This window comes from Ischnura elegans, chromosome 6 (genome assembly GCF_921293095.1).
Source record: "Ischnura elegans chromosome 6, ioIscEleg1.1, whole genome shotgun sequence".
NCBI lineage: Eukaryota > Metazoa > Arthropoda > Insecta > Odonata > Coenagrionidae > Ischnura > Ischnura elegans.
The window spans coordinates 10,991,951-11,006,615 of record NC_060251.1 but is presented as its reverse complement, the minus strand read 5'-3'; the positions used below and the strand labels follow the sequence as shown (position 1 = coordinate 11,006,615).

The 14,665-nt window shown below is 38.8% G+C and overlaps 1 protein-coding gene across 1 annotated transcript in view; it reads right to left on the bottom strand.

Moving 5' to 3' along the window:
• Positions 1-322: 322 nt before the first annotated feature.
• LOC124161597 (sestrin homolog) overlaps positions 323-14,665 on the bottom strand; it is a 54,624-nt gene continuing 40,281 nt past the window's right edge. Inside the window, exons 2-8 of the mRNA XM_046537982.1 lie at positions 12,881-13,051; positions 11,918-12,100; positions 10,107-10,443; positions 8,132-8,436; positions 7,596-7,786; positions 6,016-6,160; positions 323-2,570 (exon numbers count right to left, since the gene is read on the bottom strand). Of these exons, the coding sequence (XP_046393938.1) occupies positions 2,484-2,570; positions 6,016-6,160; positions 7,596-7,786; positions 8,132-8,436; positions 10,107-10,443; positions 11,918-12,100; positions 12,881-13,051 (1,419 nt within the window). The 3' untranslated portion in view covers positions 323-2,483. The remainder of the gene's footprint in view (positions 2,571-6,015; positions 6,161-7,595; positions 7,787-8,131; positions 8,437-10,106; positions 10,444-11,917; positions 12,101-12,880; positions 13,052-14,665) is intronic.

The window sequence follows — 14,665 nt, the reverse complement described above, 5'->3', positions numbered from 1 at the left end:
GGTTTGAAGAAGAGGAGTAGTGGGAGATTCACCACCCAACAACACTATTTTGGTGGACGAGAAGGAGATTCACCACCCCACAACACTACCTATTTTGGTGGAGGCAGCAGTTAGCGGGAAAGGGATGCAGGCAGGGGGAAAGATCGCCAGTTGAGGATGGGCCTAGGTTATAATTTCAAGTTAGGAGAGGAGAAAGCCTGGGGTAATGCACAAATCACTCACTTCTTAGCCAGCAAAATACCTTTAAAAACTCAAACATCACTATGTTACCTATAATGCAATTAAGGGTAGGTAAGAAAGAGAATTGAAAAACTTAGGTATATATATTTCAAATTGGCATATTTATTAACTCACATTACTTTCACATAATTCAAGTTTCTATTTCACACAAAAGCTTCCCTGAAGCAATATATGTGTTAAATAAATAGGCAAAGTAAAAAGCTCTGTAGATGAGGCAACTGGCAAATCCTACACGGAAGAGTCAGAACCCAAGTCTCTTGGCACAGGCATTGTCACAAAAACTTCCTCTATGCTACACATATCCTTCACAGTTAAAAAGACTGTTTTGAGTAATAAAATTCAAACATCAAGGAGCATGGACAGCACTCTCCATTCTAAAAATGACCACTTTAGTCTTTTTTTAATACTAATGATATCTTTTTTTTCTTAATAGACACTAGAAAAAGTTCAGTTCCAAGTGGTTTACATACACCATATGTTTGCTCATATATACACTCGTGAAAGTTTGACTTTTCCGAAGCTATCTTAATTCTATCAAGCAGAGTGTCAAATATTTCAAGTTTTTCAATGTTTTCATCAACAAATCAAATATTTAGATCGAAAGAGAGACCTGTGAAGACTAAATTTAGACAATGCCAAATTCATTGCATGTTTTTCACATTTTCCATGGCAGCAAATTTAGCTTCTGAATACATGCGTACACGAGTATATATAAGTCTATACCAGTTCCACAAAAAACCAGCATGCAGTACTGCTACAAGTGAGAAGAAGTGTCCAAAAGACAGCCTACCGTGAAGCTTGGGAGCCAACAAAATCTATATGTAGCAACAAATCACAGTCATTCAACAGTTAAAAGTTTTGTGCCATAGAAACAAACCATAATAACATCACAATCGTTTCCCCCCAAATATAGGCAGGTGTGTACCAAATTTAAAGGCCAGTTTCATGTAATATCAATATTCATTTTTTATTCTTATCACACACAAAAGCAGTCCCAGTACTTTCTGCATTGGGTAAAACATTTTTTAATATATCTTTATTTATATATATTTTTATCTTTCTTCTTTCTAATGGAGGTACATGGGTGTGTGTTTTACTTGAGATGGATCACAGTTAAGCAGTCCTGTAATCACCATTCTGACCCTGCTTTCTTTCTCAGACACTAGCCTGGCAGTAGGAATCATATGTAAGTGCCCATATCCATAGTAATCAGACTACCCGCCAATAAAGAGGTCATACCTGCTCTCGTCACACCCACAAAATAATCACAATCAATGACCAGCAAAAAACTATACAGGGTCAGCATCTTCAGAATGTAACCACAGTAAAGTTACATCCAGGGCATTCTTATGAGTAAAGCCCACAGTTATTTTTTTCTTTTATACAATAACTCACTTCTCACAACAAAACACAATTTGTCAAGTCTTTTCGGAGAGGTCCACACATTTCCTTTCCTTCACACACTAGATGATGGGGGGAAAAAACCTTTCCCTGCTAGGAATTATTTAGTCTTTTTTCTTTTTTTTTAATACATGCACAGTATTTAATTATATCAAAAAAGCATGAAGAAAAAACGGTGAAAAATGGAAGAGTTCTGTTCTGTGGGACAAAACAGAAGCAAAACTCTCGATTAAAAAACCTAAAAAAAAAAGTATGTGGTAGTAGTACTCTTTGGGGATGATGAGGAAAGATACATGAGATAGAGAGGAGGAGTTGGACACAGTGGTCATCGATGGGAACAATGCTATCACAGGACAAAAGGGGGCTTTATATAATATATATAAAAACAATTGGTGGAGACACTCTTTACATCTCAAAGAGGCGTGACTTTGGGTAAAACGTGAGGGTCCCTTCTCGTGTCAAATCACACAAAAAAATGTCATCCGTTCCGCTTTCTTTTATTTTTAACCTCACAAAGAATTGAGAGCACTGGGCGAAAAAACACAAAAGGGGTTCAAACTTTTTCCTCGTGTGCATTTTAAAAAAGTCTTAATTTTCTTGAGTCACAGGGATCCTTTGATGTGCTTTCACTCTTCAGCTCCAGAGCCTAAGACTCCATCGATAATTATAATACGTCCAGCATACACCGCATTCTTAGGGAAATTCGAGCCGACGAACAGAACAAAATCCTACCACAAGAAGAGCCAAACCGCACGTGTCGTTCGCCCTCCGCTTGCTGTTCCCCCAGCAACCAAATGCACACCCCCAAATTCTTGACCCATCGTCGGGCACAGACGCTAACTCTACGTCATGTACCGCATCACAGCCCTCAGAGCGTACAGGAGTTCAGCCTGCATCCTTGCCTCTAGCACCATCAGATTCACATGCACCTGTGAAAATGAAGAGAAAATATAACTTTCTGCGAATACTCACCTAAATAAGTTACACGTAACATTCATGTAAGGGCAGCAAGGTCACCAACCAAGATACATACCAAGATTACTACCTCTTGCATACTATTTCAACGCTTCCCTCTATTTCCTGTCTTTTTCGGACTCTCATGAGCCCTTGGTAGCCTTATGTCATATGACAAATGGCACACAGTTTGTGAACATTAGCATGCAGCAGAAACAGTTGACAACTTCATAAACCCATTTACGGCCTAAGGTGCAAAAAAGCACCATTTTTTAAAGGTCCATTATAAATTATCCACCCCTTTTTAAAATAGTTCCTCCATGGTAAATTATTCATCAGATAATGAATTTATTTTTAAAACCATTTTCTTTTATATTTAAATGTGGATATTTAGCTATAATTTTTTCAAGTTAAGTAAATTTCTTGCTCATAGAGGGCTATCAACTTGATATTTTTTTTACAAGTGCCATAAAAATATTTATAATTCCTAACACTCGTATTATTAATGTAATAGGAATCCTTAATCACTCCATTTTTTTTAAATCAGCTAATGTATTTAGAGATATACAATTTTGACACTTGTATTTAATGGTGAGTTTTCGCACCTTTGCCGTTTGGGGGTATGGAAGACTAGGATAGAGGCACCGTGCGGAGGGACCTTGGCCGTTTACATTGTACACCACCCTGAAGTTAACCGTGGAATGAATCTAAGCACTTTGGGGTTTCAAATACCATTAAATATATTTTCTTATCCTATTGGTCTCGCAGCTGTCGACTGCTACAATATGACTTCATTCTGTCGTTAGATACATTGTGAACTAATGAGCACCCCTCCACAAGACCAGTTGGTTCTTGACTGTACATGATGTATTGTTTCTCAAACAGCGATGGTCATTCAGAAACAGATCTCCGCTACGTAGACATCCATACACTTTACCTTCCAACTCAAGAAGAAGGCTTGAAGGTGTGTTTTCGACCACATATACCATAGATATAGGTCGATGCAGTCGAAAGGTGTGACGGGTATAATTGTGTGATCCCACAGCTTGAAGATCATCGACATTTCTGGCAACGTAGGTGTGAAAAATATTATCTTTTTTATTTTGCCGATACTGAAAGTTATTTACAACTAATTTAAATGGATAACAAAAGAATGTGTATTCCCACCCAAGAAATCCTGGCCACTTTAGAGGAAACGCTGGATTCTGTGGATGAAGCCATGGATGTTGTCTACATACCACGAGACATTGATAACTTGACTGATGAAGAGGACATTGATGACAATATTTTAACTGTGGAGCCGATTAACAACGACATTGCAGGAACATTTGAAATGCATCGAGGCGATGGCATAGTGGAGCACCGGCTGAGTGCGCAAGAAGAAGAAGGAAAGCCGTCAGTGCACCGAAAAAAAGGTATCCAATCCTCAGACAAAAGAAACTCATTTCCAAGATGGAAAAAAGGCATTGATGCTCAGTTTTCACGTCATCCACTATCTTAAGAGAAGGAATATGATGATAACATAAATCTTGAATTTGGAGGCATGTCTCAATCAGACATTTTTCACCTGTTTCTTGATGATGAGGATTTGGAGAAAATGCTATTTTTTTCAAAAAAAGTATGCTAGTGATAATAACAGGCATGAGTTTGGCATCAGTATGGTAGACTTCAAAACATTTCTTGGGATTTTGATTCTCTCTGGCTATCATGTGCTCCCTAAACAGAACATGTACTAGTCTAAAGATGAGGATAAATGCGTTCAATTAGTTCGTAAAACTATGATTAGAAAGAGATTTAGAAGCATTAAGGAGAAAATCCACCTTTCTGACAACTCTTCTCTCGGCAAAACTGACAAATTAGCAAAGCTGAGACCAATATTTACTCTGTTGATTGCTAAGTTTTTGCAATTTGGAATTTTTTCTCACAACCTTTCCATTGATGAGCAAATGGTTCCGTATTTGGGATGCCAAATTCCGTATTGTTGATGGTTGCTAAGCCAACACCGAGCAAAGTAGTGAATCGCGGATGGGCGAGCTCGAGATTAAGGGAACTACTGCACACGCCACTGTAATTGGATTTAGCCTAGGACCTTCCCTCTACATTGTAGCCAATTGGGAACCTTACTTTTGGTACAACCCTCGTAACAACTCTTTTTCATTTATCCAGTGTTCATCCAACGATTTGATCTCGAGGGGTGCGAGACTCAAGACACGTGGGCAATTAGGTGGGCAGGTGGTGGAAAGGAAGAGTTATTAGAGAAGAGGTATTGGCAAATGAGGCATTCATGAACAGGAAAGAGCTGATGGTAGGAGAGTTAAGTGAAAGGTGAAGAGTCTGGTATGGAAGGCAGTGCTGTACAGTGGAGGAGAGATGAGTTTGCGATGTGGGGAAGAATGGCAAAGGTGAAGGAGGAAGGAACAAGTGCTGGACGTGGTGGAGAAGCAGCACCTAAGAGACAGAAGGTGTGGATGGAGTGAGTGCTGAGCGGGGAGGGGATGTTGATGACAGTGTTGGAGGGTAGAATGTTAGGTGAACGAGGGAGAGGAAGGAGTTTCAGATGGAATGGAAGGGAATTCAGGATTCCCACCCTAACTACATTACCAAATTCACGGTTTTTTCCAGGTTTTCACCGTCTAAATGTCATCAAATTCACGGTTTGTAGATAAGGCATTTTGGGCAGAAATATTGATCACGCAACAATCATTGGCAGCACGTTAACTAAAAATGTAACAAACGCAACAGATGCCTAGAATGCAAATGCAGCAATGAAAAGTGCTATCTCTTATAGCGTCACCTATAGTAGTAAAATTCGGGTCCGGTTTAAGGTTTGAGTGGTAAGAGAGAGATAGCAGGGCGGCAGGGAAGTGAAGAAGTGCCTGATTTTTTGCCAGGGTTAATGTTCAATCGCAGGCTTAAGGTGAATGTTCTATCATGGCGCATGGACCAATTAGTAATTGCACTTCGAATACATGCGTGCAGATAAATTTCTGGACAGCGCCTGCACGTGACTCGGCCTTGAAAGATGATTGAAACATTGATTTTCCTTTAAATCTGTCTATCGTAGACCTACAATCAAGGTTGAGAGATTTCTAAGGTTTCATGACAAAATTCACAGCTTATTCCCGATTTCAAGGTTTTCACGGTTGAGTGGAATTATTCAGAATTGAAGAGGGAACTGCTGGATAAGAATTCGTAATTACTCCATGTGCTGGTGGAACACTCGTGGATGAATGAGGAGTCACTCAAATGTGAACCGAGCTGAAAACTCCTTGCCACACACCTCAAATTTTTAGAATCAAATATTGGCTAATAAGATATAGGAGTTCAAATCATCACCAAAGATGAATGTAGCCGGATAATTTGATAGTTCAGCCCATGTAACAATGATAGAAAAAGGAAGCAATGGTATTATAATCATACCTTTTCACTATGCTTGAATTCCCTAAGCACACTGTCATAGTCTTTCTTTGTAACCCTCTCCGGGAAGCAGCAGGCAGACTTGATAAAAGCCTTCAGAGACCTTTCAAGCAACTGGTTCACTTCTCCATAGTCATAGTCATCATGCCTAAAAACAGGAACAGAATGCATTAATAATTGCTGATAGTGCAACCTAGAATTTAATGATGTTCATTACAAAATGGAAATGCAGGTAAAAAGAAGTAATTCTCTTCATCTTGCTAAAAATTATTTGAGAACCAACTTACAAGCAAATATTTTTTCATAACCAACTTCATCTGTAACTATACAACTAACCAACTATACAACTTCATCCTTGGTGTTTGTTAAGGCTGTTTTACACGGTACACAGAATTGTGCAATCTGACGTAAGTGCGAAGGTGCAATCAAAATTGCGTTGTGTAAAGCGGTGAATTGCTAGAACACACGCGAGAAATTGTGGACGTGAGATGGCAAAATAGCCCGTTCTAATTTCGTCATGCATTCGCGCAATTCTACCCCATTTTAGAAATTAATGCAGCTCTAACCTGTGCGATTCTGTGCCCCGTGTAAAACGGCCTTCACAAGGGGTCGGCATAAGAAAATATTTACATATACAAAATGTTATGTGAAGGCATGAACATGGGTTGTAATACTGTGCATTATCATGTTCCTTCATTTGATCATGCATTTACAAATTAAATTGAACTTTTTGAATATTTAATCAGCCTAAAACTTATGAAAATAAAAAAAGGAGATATAGATGCACCTCCGGGTTTCAGAAAACATTCAAAAACTTCTAGAGTGTGTCCGTCAACAAGTTAGGCTCTTAATTTCATACACAACAAAACAATAATAATGAATACAGTACACTGCGGATTATCCTAATGGCTAAAGATGGAGAGAGACGGCACGAATAATCAGAAAACACGGATAACCCAAACATAAAAAGTCTCGTAATGTTCATAATTTATGTAAAACAAAAAATGTATTATTATTTATGCAATTATTTTGTTATTTTTGAGTGTTTCCTACACTCATTGAGAGCTTTCTTCACCAGTCTCTGCAATATTTTTAGCGGCGATAACTAGGTTTTACAAGTATTATTGCGACTCCATAACGCTACTGCTGCGGGAAGTGTATCCATGATCAAAGAGCGCAATCACACTCTGCGAGGCTTGGAAAACAGGAACACGGAGCTCCCGTGAATGCAGCTAGAGTGCCATCGCTTCCGTTTTCCGATTCTAACGGAAATATTAAGCCCGGTGTATCCTAGCATTAACACACAGTAATTCTAGTGATTTTGCATTTGATTTTATTTTTAATATTGATCGCGGAAAATACTGAGCGAGAGTGGAAATCATGCATGGATAATCCGCAACACGGATAAACTGCAGCCGCATCATCAGGAGTCTGCTGTACTAAAATTATGTTTATCTCTTTTTGCATTTGAACATTCACGAATAGCCACTACATTCAAAAAATGAGCCACTCAGGTGGTTAGTAAAGGTTGAATAATTTGAGTCCAATTGTCCAAAAGTTGGCCAATGAGAAAGGAAATTCACCTTATTCCAAACATGCATTGGATGTAGTTCCAGATGGCTCGACGGAATCTTGAAGTGTCAACATCTTTCCTTCCTCCCATTGTGTAATAGGTGAGGTTATATGCAGTCTTAAATTTCTCATCCAAAAGATTACCAACATCATTATACAATCTATTGACTAGTGAGTATCCATGGTCATCCCACGAATAATCCTGAAAGAGCAGAATGAGGCCCATTAAAAACAAAAAACTATCAACAGCAAAATAGTTTGAAATGCAGAATATTTCACAATAACAACCAGGCACAATCAAAAGACCATTTTTTTTAATTAACGTTCAATGCATTACTGTTCATTTATGTTTAATATGTAAGAATTCTTGCATGGAAATCTTTTTTACTTTATTTATGTCAATAGATGATAACTAATAGTTAGTTGCCGATCTTTGCTTTAATTTGATAAAGAAAATTGGATAAGTAGTCCCACTTGTAGTAATTTGCGAGGCTTCCAATTGAGAGAGCAACATTTATTACTTATTATTTATTATTTGAATACTGACCTGAACCCTGAAGGTGGGGATGTCACCCATTTCTCCGCGCCTTGCAAAGTCCTGATAGAGGAAGGTGGGATCATCGACAAACTGGCCAATGTCGGCCTTGACTTGTGTCGTCGAGTTCATTCCAGCAGGCGAGAGGAGCAGCTCTGCACTCTGAGACTCGACGTGCTCAAAGCGCTTCGTCCTCTCCTCCGCTGAGAACTCCTCGGCACGCTCAGACAGTGACTTCATCCTCTGCATGAGTGTCTCCACGCCAACCGCTTCCAACTCCCCACTGCACGCATTCCCACTCACAACCAGGACTTCCCCTGGACAACAAACAAACAAACAAAGAAAACACGTGAGACCAGAGAGGATGGAAGATTAGACGAAGCAATGGCATCCTAAAAATGGCACACTGCAGAATTGTGGATGGCATATGGTAATGTGAATTAATCTCAAATTCTTCAACCCTTGGTTGATATATCGGCCCTCGCTGGTTGAGCAAAAACTGCCAGGGGCCAATTTATCGGCCCGAATTATTCCCTTTTTTCGTGATTGTGGTCTTTTCAACGGCTGTAATTTACGTAAACCCCCATAATCGATATATGGTTGTAAGATGTAAATATATCTTAAGAATTGGGAAAAAACTCTATACGTATTAAATAAAATTAAGGAGCTGAAAAATGTTTATATCTGAAATGCTGCAAATTCCAGAACATAGCCTTGGCAGTCTTCGTACATCCCACATGAAATGGGCTGGCAGAAAAAGGGTTAATTGATAAGTTTCAAATCCATCTAAAACACGAAATTTGGATTGACCAATGGCAAAACAAAACTGCAAGCTGCAAACAAGCAGCAAAGGCAAAATGCTTATCACAAAGGCTTAATTTTTTATCTGAATGGGAGGACCATATGGTTGTTTGAGGAATATTTCCGCCCTATTGCATGAACGGTGGTGATATTCACAATCATTGCCACTGGAAAAATTTCTACTAGACCATTAACTAAACCATAGAATTTTGACATATAATTTTTGATTTTCTGGGCCACTACCCAGATGCCTATACTACAATTCAGGTTTATTGTTTCCATATCTCCAAGGTAGTAACCTTGAAAACCCAAAGAATCTAGTATTACCCGTAAACATTGATTCCAAAAAAATCCAGGGTAACAAAAAGGCAAAAGCTCTAACTTCTAAATATTACATAGCAAAATACAAAAAATGTTTATCTCCCATTTATTTTAAAACTAGCTTCATAGCCATTCATATCATAGAAACCTTTGGTTCGACTGCTGGTGAATTTTATTACAGTAGATTCCGTTTAAGCCAATGGGTCCGATGCTTACTTGGGGCAGCCACTTAAATGAAGCAGATCTTGAAGAACAGAACCCAATAGAGGAATATCCCAGAGTATACTACGCTTAATTGGGACAGCATGCCATTTTATTGGGCCATGAGTCGGCGACATAGACTCTATACTCGCGACGAAATTAAAATTTTTTGTTTTTCAGAATACTATTATTTTTATATTTTCTTCCTTTGATCTACTCTCATTTTTCACAAATGTTCCTATTCTTGCCCTATTTTGAAAGCTCTTGTTGCTATACTATCCGCAAGAGGGTAGGACTTAGTAAAAGACATTCATTCAGCGTCGCCCGAGGCTGTGAAAAATATTTATAACTAAATAGTTATAAATCTTAACAATGATAATAAATTAACTAAACTCGTTGATTTATTAATCAAATTAATAGTTCAATAAACTTATGTTGCACTATAAACATTCTTTAGTCTTCTTTCTATCATTTCAACATTTGTTTATGCCCATATACAGGATAGATCGCCTAATTGGGGCAGCCGCTTAATAGGGGCAGAGTGCACAAGTCCCGATATGTCCCAATTAACCGGAATCTACTGTATTTCACGAGAAACTAAAACAATACGTTCAACAATCAAAAGCATATAGTGAGTGGGACAATGATTATCAGTGAAACTCACCATTGTGTGAGGATGGGGATCCAACGGAGTATTGTGACGAGGCGGAGTGAGGCGACACCCTGAGCGACGTGGAAGAGGCGTCTTGGGAGGCGGTCGCCGACGATGACGACGTTGAATTGACAATGGGTTCACTGTTGGCAGTAGGAGACGTCGGGCTACTCCTCCCACCGCTAGCTGCCGAGTTGTCGGACGTGGGGGAAGCCAAGATGGCACGGTCCACCTCCTCGTTCACGCCACAGCCAAACACAAACGATGACAGAGAGTGGAAGTGGGCAAGGAGGACTATGGCGTGCACAACCTCCGCTAACGACCAGCTGTCCTTCCCTTTCGTGAGCTTCTACAATAGAAGAAGAGCATATTTGTACGGCATTAGTACTACACACTCGTTGATGGGGAAACCGCTAGGGTAATTCATTAAATAAGACATCATGTATTGCTTTCACTGAATCCATCCTATTACTGTAGAATCTGGATAAGAAGCTTTCCCCTCCAAGGCCTTATTAGACGAGGTAGCCAGGCGATGTCGCCAGCGACAAAACTGGTTACTCAGCTTGTCATGGGCCATTGATTCTGATGGAAGTTATTACACAAGGGTAGCCAGCGACGTAGCTACACTTTGGCGACTGACTGCCTACCGAGCCCCGTCGCCACTTCAGTCACCACTGGCTACCCACACTGGCCACGCTGCACTGTAGCATATGCAGCTCATTACACACGTCGCCACTCAGTCAGATTGCACGACAAATATTTTTATCAAAACGGAAAAATTATGGCTACTGAACTGGCTACATAACCGACTACTAGTTTTGGTAGCCAGTGCGTCGCCAGCTTCTGCCGCTGGCGATGTCGCCTGGCTACCTCGTCTAATAAGGGCCAAAGAAGTTTGATTTTTAGGTTCCAAATGAAAGCTTTGTATGCTAATTTTTCTATAATAATTTCTTTATGGTGATTTATTTAATTCTACCACAATAAAAAGTTTTCAACCCTTAGTCCCTTGAAAAACTTCATATCAGTGCTCCACTGTAATACTCATTGACTGCCAGTCAGGTCATATTGACGTACTGAAAGTTCCGAGAAAGACATACAGTTCACAGTGACAAGGAGAGACTGCCACAATCCAAGCAATGCCATGGGAGACCAATTGTTTCTGTGTGGATTTTTTTGTATCATGAGCCATGATTGTCATATGCAACTGATAAAAAAACATGGAATCACAGAAAAAATCCACTAAATTAACATGCCGATCAATGTGTAAATGAATTTATGTCTTGACTGCTAACTTCTTTCATACCTTTTTCTCTTGAGGGTTAGTCAGTGAAGGAGTAAATTCATTTAATAATTAGTTTCCTAAACAATAAAAAGTTATCGTACTTTTTCACACGATTTATTCAAGGCAACCGGTTTCATCACAGAGGCGACATCATCAGGTACAGAAATCGTTATTTTTGCCTAATGCTGATGCTACACCTAATGCTTTTCTGTACCTGATGATGTCCCCTCTGCGACGAAACCGGTCGCCTTGAATATATCGTGTGAAAAAGTACCATAACTTTTTATTGTTTACAATGGATTTTCACAAAGTAAAGCCTGAAACAATCGAATTAGTTTCCTCATGATGATAAACTAAGGGTTTATCATTTTACGAAATTTAAGGGTACCATGGAATACCACGGATACTCAGTTGAACACCAAAGAACTAGTCTCTCTAAATGAATGAAATTGAATGAGTTTTCCAACCAAATATACTCTCAATGCACTCAAGATACCTTTAGCTTCAACTTCACAGTTCACTGATTTCTCCTTCAACTTACCTCTATATGAGACTTGTTGAGAAGCCAGGGCCTATGCGCAAGAATCTTGTTGATCTCGTACAAGTCCCTAAGCTTCTGCGGTATTTGTGAGAGACCCTTCAACCATGTCTGGTCGCCTCCTTGCAGCAAGAACTCCTGCTTTTGAAGGTTGATGAGATAGCTGCACTGATGTCTACCAGCGGCCTGCACATACACAATGGAAAAATAGGCATTAGAAAGACATTTGGCATGGCAATGGCAGGGTCTTTTTTGATGTACAGAAATTCTCTCGAGGCAAATAAAATAGCTTAGCGTCCAGCAACTGCACATCTGAATTTTCAGTCAGATTTCAAAGTGGTTCAGGTATTTACCCAAATTAATTGATCAAATTGTCAAATGATAAAAGTTGAGGATTGTTTTTGAGTAGATAATGGAAAGCATGGTAGGAAAAACAAATTAACAGCAATATAGAAAACTTTAAAATGGTATCATAGAATTGATATCATTCCCTCAGAGATTTAAATGCTGTCGTGCTGGTACTCAAGAATATTGTTCTACTCTAGCCAGACTTTGCTATAATTGCATTGAAGAAAAAGGATCAGAAACTGAAGATCTTCTTCTATCATAAGGGGTGGATAACAGGAAAAACAAACAAAATTACACATTCCAGAAATTATAAAAAAAGCATAGTATGCACTTAAATATAAAACAGTGAATCTACTTTCGGTAATTATATGAATAGAAATGGCAATACCAGAAGAGCATCTTCAGTTAAGCCTTCCCTTTAGGCTTATCAGCTGACTGAAAAAAGCAAATTGCTTACGTTACTGTTTTACAGACAGAAACTACAGAAAATTCCAGAATTAATTTGCTACATCCCTCACTGTTTCGAGAGAGAACATTTCCTCAGATTTTACTGTCTTCCTTGCTTTCCAGACAGCTGGACGTATGGACACAAAGCTGAGTTAGTGAAGATGATCTCACCATGATAGCTATGAAGTGTCGGTAATCGTACGGGAGAGGTCCATCACCCCTGAGGATGAAGTTCTGCGTGCGTAAGAAGACATCCAGGTATGTTGGATGATATCCGATTACTTGCGTCACGTGATCCAGCCTGTTGTTTTGCAGAAATGCATCTATGAACAGCATATGGGTCTGCAAGAAAAAAAGAAGCAGAATGTAAAATTTAGTTTTTGCAGTGAAATGAAGTGCATGCAAAAACAAATTGCATTAACTAGAGATTGGCGATGATTTCCCACAAAATAATACAAATATTTTTACTTTCGTCGAAATAAAATGTAAAGGAGAATACTTTAAAAAATAAAGAGAGTTGATTTGATCCACTAATTTATTATAACAGGATAATAATTATTATGCAAACTATGAAGTAGCAAAAGTTACTTGTACTTGAAACAACCTTTTTACTTGTATCTCTTGAAGGAACAAATAATTCCTGGGCACATTGAAGCATGTCTGAAGCAAATAATGTCTCCATTGCATGTCCATGTATAAATTAAAACATTCCAAAGATTTAAAGGTTTTCCAAGGGGAACTTCTTATTACCCAGGCTGACAATCATATCAAAACATAAGCAATTGTGGGTAAATATTGCAGCAGAAGAGATTATTGTCAATACATATTGACTAGTCGTTTTACGCTAAGTGAAACGTCTTAAGATGAAATTTCAGATGATAAAACTTCGTAAATTTCAGTAAAATATAAAAATAGGCACCCTATTAAAATATTTTCAGGGTATCTTACAATGTTTTTTTCCTCTTAAATTCCAAACTGGAAAGGTTTCACACACTTAAGCCTGAAGTTAAGTTAAGCCCGGAGTAACTCAAAAATGCCTTCTACAAATGTAAAATAAGATTTAATAAACTTAAATTGATAGCATTATATAAGAATTAATACACTTTCCATGTATTCCATTGGCATTCCGGTCAATTGCTACAAAAGTGAGGAAATACATGATATGTAGACGCTATAATATTACCCTGATCTGTATTCTGTACGTAGATAGCAGTCAGAGTATTGTAAACTAAATGTTCCTCAAACGTAGTCAGCCAATCGGAAAATTCCAATGGCAAAATGGCGTTTATTCATCGTTGACTTCGGGTGTCCTCGTTTGTTACCTGCGTCAGCAGGAGCCATTAGTTTCCAGAAATGTTATTTTCCAGGCTCATGACTTCGGAGGGGCCAAGGCGATGGCTAGCCGTGGCGGGGTAATTACCACTCCATCAAGGTCGAACATACACACACAGCCACATCGAATGTGGCCCACGACGCGACATCGTTACAGCCCGAAAACAAGGAGATGATGTGCGCTTGGCGGAAGCAAGCCACGATATCCACCGTCACTGGTCGCGAATGCATATTTACTCCTCAGAATAATGAGAGAAAAGCGCAATAAAAATCTAAGAAGAAAATACGGGAGCAAGTTAATCGCCCAAATTACGAGAAAAGACGAAGAAAGTTATGGAAGACCAAGTTATTGGGAAGAAAAGCAGAGGAAGACGTGGAATGACCTACATAGGACACACCATTTAGGATGTCAAAGAGAATTAGAGTACGTACCCTAGTAGCACCAAAAGGAGAATATCTAGATTTAATACGTATCATAGTATACACTGTATACATATTATATCTGCATAAAATACATGCAAATGTCCTCTACCACGCAGATAATATCTAGATATTATACGTATTGTATCTGCTGCCATAATACGGATTTTATATAGATGAAATACGTATAACGTCGTAAATCTG